General features: G+C 45.7%; 1 protein-coding gene across 4 annotated transcripts in view; it reads left to right on the forward strand.

Moving 5' to 3' along the window:
* Positions 1–15,543, forward strand: part of asap2a (ArfGAP with SH3 domain, ankyrin repeat and PH domain 2a) — a 62,247-nt gene extending 46,704 nt beyond the window's left edge. For all 4 annotated transcript variants that reach the window (XM_035382492.1, XM_035382501.1, XM_035382510.1 and 1 more), the window contains 15 exons: positions 458–624; positions 2,003–2,136; positions 3,751–3,845; positions 4,196–4,385; positions 4,991–5,076; positions 5,305–5,420; positions 6,860–6,927; positions 7,085–7,192; positions 7,799–8,054; positions 8,913–9,065; positions 9,165–9,330; positions 10,647–10,705; positions 11,255–11,334; positions 12,064–12,183; positions 13,226–15,543. In XM_035382492.1, coding sequence (XP_035238383.1) covers positions 458–624; positions 2,003–2,136; positions 3,751–3,845; positions 4,196–4,385; positions 4,991–5,076; positions 5,305–5,420; positions 6,860–6,927; positions 7,085–7,192; positions 7,799–8,054; positions 8,913–9,065; positions 9,165–9,330; positions 10,647–10,705; positions 11,255–11,334; positions 12,064–12,183; positions 13,226–13,300 — 1,873 coding nt within the window. In that variant the 3' untranslated portion in view covers positions 13,301–15,543. The remainder of the gene's footprint in view (positions 1–457; positions 625–2,002; positions 2,137–3,750; positions 3,846–4,195; positions 4,386–4,990; positions 5,077–5,304; positions 5,421–6,859; positions 6,928–7,084; positions 7,193–7,798; positions 8,055–8,912; positions 9,066–9,164; positions 9,331–10,646; positions 10,706–11,254; positions 11,335–12,063; positions 12,184–13,225) is intronic.
* The last annotated feature ends 829 nt before the right edge of the window (positions 15,544–16,372 follow it).

A 16,372-nucleotide genomic window follows, 5' to 3' on the forward strand; every position in this document is an offset into this window, starting at 1 on the left:
TCTCTGTTTTTGAGACATGGGCAACCTGTGAATGTAGTTTTTTATGCTGTGAGTGTTTGATTTGGTGAGTGTGAGGGTGAGCATTAGCGAGAGAGTGAGAGTATGTGTATGAGCGTGTGAGTGAATGTGAGTTTCAGAGCGAGAGTATGTGTATGAGTGTGTGAGTGAATGTGAGTTTCAGAGCGAGAGTATGTGTATGAGTGTGTGAGTGAGTGTGAGTCTCAGATTGAGAGTATGTGTATGAGCGTGTGAGTGAATGTGAGTCTCAGTTTGAGAGTATGTGTATGAGCGTGTGAGTGAATGTGAGTCTCAGATTGAGAGTGTATGTTTGACTGTGTGGGTGAACGTGAGTTTCCTGTTGTCACGGCGCTGTGCGTTCCCCCTTCCCGCCCCATGTGCTGACCTGTCTGTGACCCCCCCGCCCCCCCCCCCCCCCCCCCCCCCCCCGTCCCTGCAGATGGATATCCGTGTTACAGAACAGCAAGGAGGAAGCGCTGAACAACGCATTCAAGGGCGACCAGCACGTGGGCGAGAACAACATCGTGCAGGAGCTGACCAAGGCCATCCTGGCCGAGGTGAAGCGCATGAGCGGCAACGACGTGTGCTGTGACTGCGGGGCACCCGGTGAGCTGCAGAGCATGCTGGGAAGCGGGAGAGGCGCTGTGTGGCGCGCACAGGATGTTAATGTGGCACTGCGCTGGAGTGGGGGGGAGGGGGGCGGGGGGGGGGGGGGGGGGTCGCTGGAGAAGTTTGACTTTCCATTGCCATGACTTTGGCTGGGTTGAGAAATCTGGCTATTTATTTTCCATACACTGGAAATTCTGTGAATTGATATAAGTTTGTGTATCTTTGTGTTTCCGTGTATGTGTGCATGTGTGTGTGTGTGTGTGTGTGTGTGCGCATACATGGTGCTTGTATCTTTTGGTCTTCACTCAAGTGCTCTTGCTTACCTCAGTCTTCACTCATTTTTTGAAATATGTATCCCATCTTAAAATTATACTTGTGGGGGCTGCTGGTGGCTCATCCTGTTTAAAGCGGCAGTTCACCCAAAAAATGAAAGTATGTTTCCACTTACCCAAAGTACTATCTATCCATCTGCAGTTTCAGTATAGCAGCTTGTTGGCAACTTACTGTAATAAAGCGCATACCAGCTTTGAAATTCATGGTTGAGATAATAACGGGTGTAATTTATGTCGAAGATCACAGCATAAATTATACCCAGTAATATCTCGGCCGTGAATTTCAAAGCTGTTATGTCCTTTAATAAAGTAATTTACTATATTTAAACTACAACAAATGATTGCATTCCATTAAAGTCACATCATCACACCTCAAGTTTCATACTAGTGTATTTGTGCGAAACTTTGCTGGGATATATACAGTTGGTGTGCTTTGGTAGAAGTAGTTCTCAATGAAACTGCACAAATTAAGCTTTGTGGTTGAGTAACCATGGTATTATATTTGTAAAGAGTCCTTGCTGTTGAGTTTTTTGAACGTAAAATTTTGCTGCATTGAGTGCCACAAAAATATGGGTCTATAGAGGTCAATTGTATCAAGGTGAACTGCATCTAGAAAACTTGTCAAATCTCAGCGAAACTACCAGAGTGGATTGATAGTACTCAGAGTAAGTGGAAACATACTTAAATTTTGTGGGTGCACTGCCACTATAAGACACTTTTCTAGTGCATGTATGAGCCGCATGGTTCAGTAATCTGCACTGTGCCACTGGCGGCTGTGGACAGCTGCCCTGCAGGGTGACATATTGACTCTAGTGATGCCTGGGGATGGGGGGATGAGAGAAAATGGGGAGAGCATACTGTGCCCTTCCACAAATATTTGACTGCAAGATATTTTTAGAAATCCTCAAGTCTAAATCTTTAAACTAATTGGCTAATTTAACTAATTGGACCAATGCAGTTGGCAACCTCTTCACTATTTATCAATTGAAGTCAGTAACTCTTTCCATAACCTCCCCCCCTCCCCTTCCCCCCACACCCCTAAGGTCCCACTTGGCTCTCCACAAACCTGGGAATCCTGACCTGCATCGAATGTTCCGGAATTCACCGTGAGCTGGGCGTGCACTACTCCCGCATACAGTCCCTCACACTGGACGTCCTCGGAACGTCCGAGCTCTTGGTGAGTTCTGCGATTCTCGGTTCACACAGACAGGAAAAACTCACTGGGGAGGCCCGGTTATTTCGTATTCAGAATCTCATTCTATCTGTGCACTGATACATTACAATGCTGGATAACATTATTGTGTTCGTGCCCAAGGGACCATTTTGCTGTAGGTCTCATTATGGTTTATGAGAAGGTATTAGAAGCTTCAAGCACCACAGCAGTGCATTAATTTTATATTCCAAGGCCTTCATTTATCAAACCTTCTTGTCATCTTAAATGATCAGATTTATCAATATAAAAAGCAGCAGGCAGCAGGCCCTGATAGCATATACCCAAGGGTACTCTGAGGTAGGCGAGATCATCTTTAAACCACTGGCAGGTATTTTTAGACAGTCTTCAGAAACTGAAGAATTACCGGACGACTGGAAGCAAGGTAATATAATACCAATATATAAGAAAAGGGACTGATCCAGGAAACTACAGGCCTGTCAGTTTAACATGCATCACATGTAAAATACAGGAATCTACCATTAAAGACAAGTTAGAATTATATCTTGAAAATAACAACATCCTTAGGGATTGCCAACTTGGTTTCATGCCTTACAAAACTTTTGGCATTTTTTGAGGAAGCTACAGAGTCTTTTGATGTAACAAGGTTTATGATATTATATATTTAGTTTTCCAAAAAGTATTTTGTAAAATATCATGTGAGAGACTCATCAAAATAGAGACAGTAGGAATTTCAGGAGGTATTTCAGAGTGGCTACAGGTGGAACACAAAGAGTAGTAGGAGGGATCTTGTCTGAGCAGGGTACTGTGGGAAGTGGAGGGGTCTTAAATGGAAAGTAGTAAAGGTAAATTCTGCACAGACATTAGAAAGTAGTCACTCTCTTTTTTAGTGGTTTTCAAGACCTGGCTTGATACTGTGCTAGATACTATCTAGTTTGTTGGTAAACTGAGCATTAGGTTCACTTTAGTGGTTGGAAATTGGTGAGTATTGTTTGGCTGAATGGCCTATTCTTAACATAACATAACATAAACATAATAAGATAATATTTATGATGGCACCTGACCTGGCATGCACACATTTTATTTGCTGTAGAAATGCATTGATTATGACATTGGTAATTTGAGAGTAAGAGAATAATACATTTATTTGTATTGTATATTTTCATACAATGATTTGCAGTTCAATGTGCTTTGCAATAAAAATGAACACATGATAAAAAAAGACATGGTAATTACATGAAATAATAAAACAAGAATAAAAGTGGTATTAAAAATGAGTAATGATAAGAGCAAGAAATAAATGCAGCCAAGCAGGTAATGTTCAAATTAAAGTAATTAATAAGGTTTGCTCTCTAATGGGATTGCTTAGGCAGTCGGAAGAACTTATCAGTTATTGTGGTCAGGCACAATGAATATGCAGTGTTTTCATTGAGCATGCTTGTCTGAGGCTCATTAAACAGCTCAGATTGACTTCCTTAATTAATGTAATTAATGCTCCCCTGCTTTCTATTTTGAGTTACATCTATAGGTGTATATGTGGTATCTGCTTTGCACTTATTCCTAAACTTTAGAAATAATTAACATTTATAATTAACATTTGTGTGCGTGTGCATGATCCAGCTGGCTAAGAACGTGGGGAATGCAGGCTTCAACGAGATCATGGAGGCCTGTTTGCCAGCAGAAGACCCAGTAAAGCCCAACCCCACCAGCGACATGTAAGCCACTCTGTCTGTCTGCTCCCCCATGGGAATCTTTCATTCCCCTTTTTTACCTTCCCTACTCTGTCTGCTTCGTTCCCCACTGTTCTACCACCCACTGTTCTGCACTGGTAAGGAAGGGGGACAGGGAAGGGCTGCACTGCATGGAGCCAATTGCACGGTTCCTCTTTGTCACATGACCCCACAGTGTCCTTTGGAAGTATGTTAAGGGCATGCGGGTGTAGCAATGGGGGACATGTATACATGTACACAGGAGTATTTGTAGGTAATTGTGCCATAACACTGATGTCATACAATAATTGATGTCATAGTCCGATGTCATACACGTTTCTTCTGTGGCATTTCAGGCAGGCGCGGAAGGACTTCATCACAGCCAAGTACACCGAGCGGCGGTTCGCGCGGAAGAAGTGTCCGGACACCGTGTCCAAGCTGCACACGCTCTGCGACGCGGTCAAAGCCCGCGACATCTTCTCCCTCATCCAGGTGTACGCCGAGGGCGTGGACCTGATGGAGCCCATCCCCCTGGCCAATGGACATGTGAGTCCAGCCCCCTCCCCTCCAGCAAAGGGACTAATGCATATATGCAAATAACTGACCCATACAGAATCGCACTATTGTCTAAATCTGGCATACAGCACTATACCATTGGTAAAATCGGCTAGAATTACAGCACTGGTAAAAGTTCTTCCGATTTTAGTTTTTATAATTCTTTTGTGCTCGACAAAAAACATCTTATTTGGCACTGGAATATAAGTCCTGTCAAGTGTTTCACCCGCATTTCATCATTGACATCATAGCCAAATACTTTGCAGTGAACTATGGGAGCTTGAGGCAAGGAAAACAGAGAAATGGCTTAGTACACTGTGATTCAAGATAAAGTTTAAAAAATATGAACATGATGCCAACACCCCAAGTTGCTCAGTTGACACAGACAAGTACACACAAAATACATTACATACTGGATTTTAAAATTGTAAAGATGTAGAGATAATGAATGTCAATGTACGGTACATAGGCTTTTGTGTTAAGCAGGTATGGTACCTAACCTCATAAAGAACAATGCCTTACATGCATTGTGTCATTTAAGTGTTGAGCTGAAGTATTTGTGTGTTTGACCCATGTCGTTGCCCGCTGTTTTACAGGAGCAGGGAGAGACGGCGCTTCACCTGGCTGTCCGGCTGGTGGACCGGACCTCTCTCCACATCGTGGACTTCCTCACCCAGAACAGGCAAGGAACAGCACTCCCTCACACACCCCATCCCTTCAGAACAAAGGACACTGCAATATTTTGGGCTGTATTTAGGCTAGGCGGCCTGCAGGCAGCTTGTGGTATACTTCGGATGGGCCGGGCTAAAAGGATGTACGGCGTAGCGGGCTAATTCTGTTCCTGTATGGATGAATGCTAAAGCGGGCTAACGTGCGGGTTATCCGTGGTGTTCCTTCTGGTGTCCTGCAGTCTGAACCTGGACAGACAGACGGCGAAAGGTAGCGCGGCGCTGCATTACTGCTGCCTGACGGACAACAGCGAGTGTCTGAAACTGCTGCTGAGGGGGAAGGCCTCCATAGAGATCGGTAAGACCCCGCCTGTGCCCTGCTCCCCATGGCCCACATCCTGCTTTTCCTCTCCTCAATGTGTTTATGTAAATTAATTATAATGTATCGGCATGATTTACTGTAGCTTGGGCAGCGGTGTAGTATAATGGGTAAGGAACTGATCTTGTAACCTAGAGGTCACAGGTTCGATTCCTCAGACGCCGCCGTTGTACACTTGAGCAAGGTACTTTAACCTGCATTGCTTCAGCGTATATCCAGCTGTATAAATGGATGCAATGTATGTGTAAAAAGCTGTGTAAGTCGCTCTGGATAAGAGCATCTGCTAAATGCCTGGAATGTAATGTAATGTTAGGCATTTATTGGATATTTATTGAAGTGGGTCCAGTACACAATGCTGGCCCACCTGGGATTCAAACATTCTAACTTCTGCTAAAGAATCCAGTGCCTTGATAGCTGACCTACACTCCTTAGTGCCTCCATTGTAATAAGCTGTGAAACTGGGGTGTCAGGAAGCTAGTGAAGCAGTGAGGTAGTGAAGTTGCTTCGTTAACTTATTTAATTCAGTTTGTCACACAAGCGGGCTGTTCTCAGGCCACATTTGTTCTTTTATCAAGCTGTAAGCAGTCAGTTGCTTAAGGGGTTTCCCCGTAGTCCTGTTAATCAGTGACTCGAGGAGCCAACAGGACAAACAGAACTGGTAAAAAAAAAGCCAACCCACCCCCCCACATCTCCTCTCCTGTCCCAGAGTTCCCTGCTTCGGCTCTGCCTCCTCCCTCCACCCCCGTCACCGCTTTCTCACAATCGGACTTTTGTTTTTATTCTGTCTAATTTCCTGGCGATAAGAAAAAGCAGAAACGCAGAGACTCGAAATCAAAACACAGAAAAATATTCCGGAGCTGTGGGAAACCTGCTCTTACGTCTCCTGTGAATCGGGGATGGAGGGAGACGTGTGACGCGCTTCTGCGCTGCAGTAACGCACTCCCGCTGTGTTCTCCGGGCCCTGGGCGTCCCAGAGGAAATCAACAGCCCACATTGAGTGCTGCTGCAGCGTGCTCCTTCTGACAGACGGATTTAAGGCTGTATTGGCTTTATTCGGCGCTGACATAAAAGTGCAATGGCCAGAGACTAAACCCTTTGTTAAAGAAGGGAAAAGGGAATGTTTGCTCTTGGAAGGGTCGACTGTCCTTTGACAGGGTAGCCTGTGAGCTGTGTCGATGCTACCACAAGAGTGCGTTAAAGCTGTTATGCGGGTCAACGCTCGTGCTCAGTGCCGCGATCAGTAATCAGTAGCATTAAAGCCGCTTTGAGGCTCGCTGCACGCGCTCAGTAGTCTGCCGTTCGTTCCCCAGGCCCTTACGCTTTTACACATCATTAAAGGCTTCATCATGCGCCAGACGGACACTGACGCTTCCATCTGGTTCGCCGGCCTCATTTGCATATTTTGTGTGTCTCCGCAGCTAACGAAGCGGGCGAGACGCCGCTGGACATCGCCCGGCGGCTCAAGCACCTGCAGTGCGAGGAACTGGTGAGGGCCGCCGTTCTGGACACCGGGCTGGGGGCGGGAGCAAGGCTGGCGGGAGTGGCGGCGGGCTTTATTAATCAAATGGACCGGAGGTCCAGTGCGTCACGGTCATCAGGTTGTTTGTTTAGCTTTAGCTTTGTCCGCTCCCCCTGATTGACAGCTCAACCAGGCCCTGGCGGGGAAGTTCAACGCCCACGTGCACGTGGAGTACGAGTGGCGCCTGCACCACGAGGACCTGGACGAGAGCGACGAGGACCTGGACGAGAAGGTTGGGGCGTTACGCAGAACACTCCTTGAGAGCAGCGATTCCCCCAGACTGTGGGTCAGGGCCCACCGGTGGGCTGTGAGGGGTGTTGACGAGGGTTGCAGGAAACAGGTGGAAACTATGTTGTACTCTTCTCTTTGACGTTGACATGAGTCAAATGAAATGCTACACCTGTCCCATTCGCAGCAATAGGGTTGTAGTATGCTGTTGCTTTCACAAAAAAATAATCCCATATTGGAGGTTACTTGGGGCTACATTTAATGATGAATGGGTCACAGAATATGTCTCCTCTCATTTAGCAGGGCATGGGCTTAGAAAGTTTGGGAATCGCTGCCTTTGGGTTCAGTAACTTTTGTTAGAATATTTTCCTGACACTAATGAGGATATTTCTCTGAAGCTCATTAGAGCTCCAGCTAAATGAAAAATGAAACTCATGTGAGGTCCAGCCTTACGCATCGGGTCAGTTCTTCATTTGCAGGTGACAGGAAAGGCAAGCTGGTTCTGTTCGTATTTTCTGAAGGCATTGTTCCTCTGAAAGTGTAGGTAATCTCATGTGATGTCAGAGGGCCCTGACCACAATGCCCCCCTTCCCCCCCTTCCCTTCCTCAGCCCAGTCCGCACCGGCGGGACGAGAGGCCGGTCAGCTGTTACACGCCGGGCAGCAGCCCCGCCCAGCCTAGCCCCGCCTCCCTGGCCCGGGACGCCGCCAGCCTGGTGAAGGACAAGCAGCGAGCCTTCGTGCCCAACCTGGTCAACAACGAGACGTACGGCACCATCCTCGTGGCCAATCCCCCGCCGCCCGGCCAACCAGGGCTGCCCGTCACCACCGCGGCCCCCCCGCTGCCCCCGCGGAACATCGCTAAAGGTGAGCGCTGCTAATCATTCATTACTGCGTCTTATCTCTACACCGGGCACCAGGGGGTGCCATTTCCAAACCCTTCAGTCATTCCATGGGGGATTGACCTTTAAAACCCACTGGGGTCAGAACCCACAGGCAAATTCCTCTGTGAGGATGGTCTCATAATCATCCAGCGCCACCAGTGTTGATGCAGGGTAAATTTAAGGCCATCATTACGGGTGGATTTGTGTGTGGGTTTTGACCCTAACGGCACACTTAAGAATCGAATCATCTCTGATGATTAACGAAGTGTTATTGGGAGCACCTGTCCTCATTTGTGAATCTGGAGAATTCCAAGTCGGCGGGAAGCGTCTGTACTTGGTAGCGTCTTGCACTGACATGCTAGCGCCGGACATGCTAATTCCTTAGCTCTGCTTCCTGCTCAGAGTCAGGAGGTCTCGGCAGAGCCAGCTCCTGCAGTAGCAGTAGCTTCCAGGGCTAAGGTGTTTGAGCACGTGCAGTTGTCGGCGCATGATTTGCCGCGGCCTTGCAGGAAGTAATGTGATTACGGCTGGAATGCAGCGCCGCTCGTCTGGAGCCGGTCCGAGGCGGCGCCACCCACCGGCCCGACTTTTCCACGTGGGCCGGCGAAGCGGCGGGGGCTGAGCGCGTAATCTCTCTGCGGTCATAATTCATTAGAACCTCAGCGGTCAAACCGGAGAGTGGCTTTTGGAACAGAAACACTGTCTTCAAAGTGCTCATATCTGCATCGTTTGTGTATTTAAGCAGACTGTCTCTCTGGGGTCCACACATAGGCCTGATCCCCGGTCTTTTTTTCTGTGATTGAACCGCACGGTCTGAAGGTTTTCTGTCTCCCCCCTCCAGTCCAGCTGTCGGGCGCGGGTGGGGGCGCGCAGACGTGCGGCTCCGGCCTGTGGAAGCCCGGCAATCTGGACATGGCGGGCAGACAGAGGTCCTCCTCCGACCCCCCGCACGCTCACCCCCCCTTGCCGCCCATGCGCGTCACGTCCACGTCCGGTGAGTGTTACCGCGTCCCCTCTGCCGCAACGTACCTGTGCCAGGTCCCCCTCCACTGCAGGTGTAGTGACAAAATGGAACCCTTCTCCCCCCCCACAGTTCTGGTTGCTGCCCCCCCTCCCCCCGTGGCGAAGACGGTGAGCGTGATGGAGGCCATGAACATGCAGTCGAAAGGGGGGCCGCCGCCCTCCTCAAACAAGCCGTCCCCGCCCGCGCTACCTGGCCAGGGCCTCGGCCGACCCCCGCTACAGAAGTCTCCCGCCGGGTGAGCACTTCCTGTTCTGAGACCCGCCCCCCACACTTGAGCAGTGGCCCAGAGGATGCTGGGGAATTCAGTGTGTTAAACTGATGCCCGGTCCCAATTCACCTCCTAAACACTCTGCCTACTCACTGACACTCATGTTGTGCGTTCACGAGAGTCCCCATTTTGTACAAGGGTTGCCCGGACCCAAATGAGCCAAATTGACACTCCTTCAATAATGAGGACGTTACAGTGTTTGTGTGGCTTAAAAGTGAGTGCTGACCCAGCAGGCATTGCATCGCTTAAGGCCGTTGGCAGACTCGTTTAAGCATAGCAGAGCTAACCACATTCAAATGCAATTTCACTGCCATGTCATGCCTTTTCAAAAGACAATTGGCATGGTCATCACATGCCATTTGAGAAAACAATTGTTTGCAAACAAGTGTTTTTTCAAATGATGCAAATTTTGCCAGTTAAAGTGTACAGATAACACCAATTTAAATTGCGCCAGTCATTATTTGTAATGCAAATGTGGCTGTTCAGGGTAACTCACTGTGCTCAACTGTTAAGTGATATATAAAAGTGGTGATGATTTATTATTCATAATAATTAATTATTTGTAAAGTCTGTTCTGTAAATTCTCATTCGTCAGGACGGACCAAAAGTGCGTCCCACGAAAATGCTGCACTTTATCCTCCCTATCTCCCTATTTGCTGCCCTTGCTTATGATTGGCCCTTACATCAGTGACACTTACAATTAAGTGATAACTCGAAACAGAGGGGGAGTGATTAGGAGGGGAATTGGGACCAGGGGTGAGTGTGCTGCTGACAGAGTTCAGCTTATAACGCTGTATGCCAGAACAGACCAACAGTCAAATGCAGTTCATCTGACAATCATCTCAGATGTGCTCTGTGAAAGTAGCATGTGTGTTGTGCTGTTGGCCGACATATCCAGCACTTGCTTCTGGCTGTTTCTCTGTAATGAGAAGGATGATAACAATAATAATGCATAACATACAGTATGTAGTGCGTTTTCACATGCAAGGACACTTAAATTATGTCCATTTAATGGCTGATATTCCTCTCCTGTGCAGTCTATAAACGAGGGGAAGATGCATGAGGAGGTTAAAAATAAATACATTTCCATAACACATGTAGCCCCATTCCTTCAAATTCTCAGAGAAGCCCCTTGTTCAGGCGCAGTCAGAAGCCAGGTCTCAGTGAGACAGGAAATCCGGGAATAGCATGGCGGTTCCACGTGTTGGCTTTCTGGCACAGAGAGTCGTTTGAATGTTTTTTTCCCTGCTATAGTTGAGCATCGGCTGTTTGTTCATTTTCAGCACAGAGAAAGCCTTCAGCAAAGGCCTACCTATTCAGTCTGGATCGGTTGAAAGACCAGGTAAATACTAATTTATTTGTTTATTATGTTTTTCCTTTTCCCATTTACAAGTATCGTTATCCACACTTTGCAGAGCATTTGGAGAATTAGCATATATAGAAAACAACATCTAGGCTATTTCTGAAAAGTAAGATGGACATACATATTGGTAGAAATTAAACTACACAAATGACAAACTAAAAATAGTGTAAACATTTGACAATGGAAGACTATGAAAACTCTGGAAAAACCATGAGATTAATTTAATTGTATATGAATGATTAGTGAATGAATGAATAAATATAAGTAGTGTATGTGTGTTAGGATAAACATAATCATCAGTTCCTCAGTATTTAATAGGACAGTATGAGGATCTCCAGCTGTTGCTCTGGTGTTTGCCCATATTTAGAGGGCCAAGGGGTGGGTCATAACAGTATGACCTATAAAACGTATTGCCTGTTTTTTCTGTGTCAAACAAAATGAGGACAGCTCAACTGAGATTTCAGATGAGAACATGCTTCAGGGGGCTGAGGTTTGTGATGTGATGTCATTTCCTGTATTCCCGAGCAGCAAAGGAAGTCCCTGGAGGCCCTCACAACTCTATAGGCCAGTCTCCACCCCCTGCCCCTATGCCCCGGAAGTCTTTCTCAGTAAGTCTTCTCTTGTCCGGGATCAATATTCTCTATTTATACAGAATGTAAAATAGGGATAAAGCTGGCAAGTATAGGTATGGTATAGTAATATTTCAGGGTTAGCATATTTGTGCATTTAATCATGTTACAATTCATCTGTCAATTAAAGGCATACTACGCAGGATTTTAGCCTTGCTATGGTTGTGTGTTGACAAGCAAAGAAGTCTCCTCCTCTGACCTCAGCTCTGCCAACTCATTTACATTGTTAGCTGGATAGCTAGAGGTAACGTTACTTACAGGTCCGATAGAAAACACGCCGATTTTGCGTCACTTTTCATCCCCTTGGTGAATTTCACCTTCAACTTCAACTTTGCAGTACTTGTGCTTCATTACCTCTGCCATTGCTGTAGCTACCTAGCTACAAACTCTTTGCTGTAGCCTGACCCCACCCGACAGGCTCTGTAGCCACACCCACCCCTCCCCACACAGAAAAGGAGGGGTGGGTGTGGCATCATGCCCAGAAACATCCCAAACACATTTTAGAGGAAGATATACTGGCAGAGGACCAATTGGGATTCTGATTAGGCAAATGTGCGCAATGACAGAGATTTCCAGTGCATCATAGATATGACTGTGCATGGTTATTTTATAATGTTTTCAAGGTAAAAATGCTGAATAATATGCCTTTAATGAATATGTGTATGCATGTGTTATAGTCTCTGCCTTCTATGTCTGTGTTTGTTACAGAAACAAAAGCCGAAAAGGGTGAAGGCCATCTATAACTGTGTGGCGGATAACCCTGATGAGCTGACCTTCTCTGAGGGTGAGGTGATTGTGGTGGACGGGGAGGAGGACCAGGAGTGGTGGGTAAGTTTAACCCATCAGCACTATAATACCAATACAAATACACAGTGGAAATTTGCCTTTGACTTCACCATGAACGACATAAAAGAAACATACAAAGTACCAGAGGATAGTCTGTGGAATCAGTATCGCTGTCAGACAGAAAGAGTGGGTGTGTGCCAGTAACCACGGAAACCACAACACACAGCTACAATGTCATCCTTGTGCTTCCTTCTTCCATAAGGGTCTGTTGTCTGATTGCAGGCAAGCGGCACAGCACACTAAGAATACAATAACCTGCACAACCTTTCATAACGCTTCTATATCAGGTGTGGGGGTCTGATAAATAAATGTAATGATTGAAATTAAGATAAGGAATCAGAATCGGCGAAGTCTAAGCTAGGAGGAAAATGCACAGGTCTGTGAAGTCTTACGATCTGACTGAAAAGGTCCAACTGTAGCTGCGGCTCGAAAGGCTCGGAGCTGAATTCCATAGACGAGGTGCAGAAAGCCTGAAAGCGAGGTTCCCCAGCCGTTTTTAAATGACCGTGAGGGCTCACCAAGCGTTCAGCATCCGCTGAACACAAAGTGAATGATCCTCCAAGTTTTATCAGATTCTGCAAGTATGAGGGTCCAAGATACGGAGCAGCTTTACTGTAGGGTGGGAGGAGGATCTTAAATTCAGCTCTCAATATAACAACACCAGAAGAATGACCTGGGTTTATAGCATAGTGTTTATATGCCCTACTTTAAGTGGCTTGTGTGTGTAAGAACTGTGGGTACTGCATTCTGTACTAATTTTAACTCCAAAAATATAGTCCTGTAAATCAAAGAATTGTGTTAGAGTATTCCTGCCTAGACACACAATTTCAGCCTCTATATCGACCTCAATTTTATAATGTTGCACAAGTGAAAAATTACGCCTTGACCAGTCTGTGTAAAATCGTATTTTTGAGTTTGTTTGTATTTGCGTGAGTGTGTTTGCGCATGTGTGCGTGAATGTTTATTAGTGTGTGTGTGTGTGTGTTTATTTTCTGTGAAAATGAGATGTTGTTTGGTTTTCCAGCTGGGTCACATCGATGGCGAGCCGATGAGGAGGGGTGCGTTCCCCGTGACGTTCGTGCACTTCATCCTGGACTGATGGGTGTGTCCTCCCCCCATTTTGTGTGACTTGGATCAAGCGACCTATCAACAGTCACCCTGGGATCGTCATGCTGTGACACACTCTTCCCCAAGTCACACCCCTAGAACTCATGGGAATGGGAACATGGTTTTAAAAAAAATCTGAATCTGAGAAGAGAAAAAAAACAGTGATTGTAGGCAGTGAGTTCTTGCAATAAATGCACTTTTTCACTTGGTTAATTTATTCAGCGGTTGCAACATTAGGTTGCCATCAAAAAAAAAAAAAAAGTTCTTTTCAAAGTATTCCTTTTGATCCAAACAGAGTTCAACTGTGACACAAGTGAATGAAGATTGTACAGGAAATTATTTTGCTGCAGCAGAAAAGACTAATGTATATGTGTGTGGGAATTCTCTGATGTAAGTAAATGTATGAATTTTTTTTTCTATTATTCTGTTCAGTGCATGGTTATAGGTAAAAAGTTCAAAACAAGGACATTGAACTGTGTAGGACTCTTTCAAATGGTGCTAACCTATCAGTCTGCTGTCCTAATATCTGTCCCCCAGGGGGCGCTCTGCTGACCCCGTTTTCCGCCAGCCTCTGGCAATAGGTACATAAATAGCCCATTGCCTGCTTCCACTGATTACACCTGGGAGGTGTGTGTGTGTGTGTGTGTGTGAAAAAGAGAGCGAGAGAGACAGGACGTGCCGAAGCCCATTCAGGAGTAAGTGCCACCCCCTGTTGGCAGAAAGCTAGCATTGGCTTAGTCCAGACCACACTGTATGCACACACCAGAGTTTGCCAACAGGGCAAAGTATGGTTGTCCTTTGGGGCTGGGCTAACACATGCTACACTCAGTCACACCCAGAATCAAACACATCACAGAAGACAGAATTTGGAACACAGTATCGGTGCTATACGCATGTTCATGGTACAGATCCAGCTCTTAAGTCCTGAACCATAATGATCAGGTTTTCATGCAGAAGGGAGCTAAAAATGGGCAGAGCAGTGTGTGCATTTATGTGTATAAGAATGTGTACGTGCAAAGTGTCAGGACATGGCACCACCCATCTTCATTGTGTTGTTATATTTTAGGGCTGCAGTTTGCATAAAGCAGCACTTTAACAAGAAGAACAACTGAATGTAGAAGCTCTCAATAGAATAACCAAACAAGCACTGCTGTGACTACATGTCTAAGCTTTTTCACCCTCTAGTGATAGAGTGTTGTTACTGCCATGCAGTGCTGTAGGAGCCACCACTGACATATGCATTTCTTGGCCTTCCTCTTTTGGTCCAACCAAAACTGTATCACAGTCTGATACAGCATCTATCTGTGATTTGCCTCAGCTGTAAATGTTGCTTTGTGGATAACAGCACCTGTCTATGATTCAGTGTGGAGTACTCTTAAACCCTGTAGACCTGATGTGATGGGAGAGAAAGTTTGTGTCAAAGGAATTCACCCACCCCAATTCCATACATTCTACCCTCTATTCCTACCTCACACTCTACACCTTCCACCCACAGACACCACTCCTAATCCACACACCCCACTCCCACCAAACATCTCCCACTCCTAACTGCATACATCATACTCCCATTCCACACCTGCTACTGCTATTCCTACCCTGCACTCTATATATCCCACTCCTGCCCTCTTCATACCTCAAGCTTCCACTCCATACACCCAACTCACACTCCACACCCTCTCTCTGACTCCCTGCCCAGGGGAGCATTTCACATGCAGCTATGATATTTTACTGTCGAAAAGAGAATTTTATGTAATTAATTTGATTTTGGTTGCAGAGCAACTCTCTCTATATATAGTGTAACATTTAATCTTAAATGAAATATACCTTTGATTGAGTATGGATTACAGTAAAACCCAGACTACTGGGGAGGTGTGTAATTCTAACTGTCTGTTCTACAATATTCTTTACCTGTTAACTCACTGGAAATAGGAGAATGAGTCTGTTACTGTAAATATATTTCCATATTTAAATGTAATGAGTTAACCTTCAGAGTAAAAGCTGTCCTTAGCTGCACTGTGGTGATTAGCCTGTCCTGGTTGCCCCCCTCGTTACTCCACGAGTTGAGGCAAAGAAAGCTGTTTGCATCACCTTCCTGGTTCGTGTGCTTCATTGCACTGGCTTGTAGATCACTGCATTGACTCACAGAACACTACATTGACTTGCAAAACTGATTTTGTGTTCATCTACATGGGAAGTAAACTGGAAAAAGACTCAAAATAAAAAGATGAAATACTACACCATGAGTGATGACTGTGATTATCATGTGTGTTGTACTGCTCTCAATGCCAGATTTTGAATGCTTTTCCCATAGGGTTTTAGATTTATGCAGAAAATAAGGTCTGTAGTTAAACAAGCCTAAGCGAGTTTCACATTTTGTTTTACAGCATAAATTACACTCGTTAATCTCAACCTTGAATTTCAAATCAGTTATGTGCTTTAAGTTAGTTGCTAACAAGTTATGATATCGAAACTGCAACAAATGGTTGCATTCCACCAATGTCACTACCACTCAAGTTTCATACAAGTCCACCTGCGCAAGACTTTGCTCAGATATGCACAGTTGGCGTACTTCTTTAGAAGTATTTGTTCTCAATGAAACCACGCACAAATTAAGCTCTGTGGTTGTTTGTGAGTAACCAAGGCATTATATTTGGAAAGAGTTTTTCAGATGTAAATTTTCAGTGCATCGAGCACCCAAAAATATGGGTTGAGGTCCTTATATCAGGGTGAGCTGCAGCGGTTATCTAGGAAACTTGTCAAATCTCAGCTAAACTATCTGGATGGATAGATAGTACTCTGGGTAAGACGAAACATCCAGTACCTCCATTTCATTTCATTTTTGGGTGAACTGTCAGTTTCACCTAACTGAAATGACAATCACTCTGGGTAGAACAAACAAAGAACTGTACATCCAGCACATTTGCCACGGTCACTCAGTTTGAGCAATCAGCAACTTGACACTTGGTGGTTCAGCAGACAGAACAACTGGCTACAACCTAAGAACATTTCTGCTCAAAGCCGTTCCTCTGCTGTTGATACCTCAAGTGCTTCATCTGATGGGCAG

The sequence above is a fragment of the Anguilla anguilla genome, chromosome 1 (genome assembly GCF_013347855.1).
Source record: "Anguilla anguilla isolate fAngAng1 chromosome 1, fAngAng1.pri, whole genome shotgun sequence".
NCBI classification, from domain to species: Eukaryota; Metazoa; Chordata; class Actinopteri; order Anguilliformes; family Anguillidae; genus Anguilla; species Anguilla anguilla.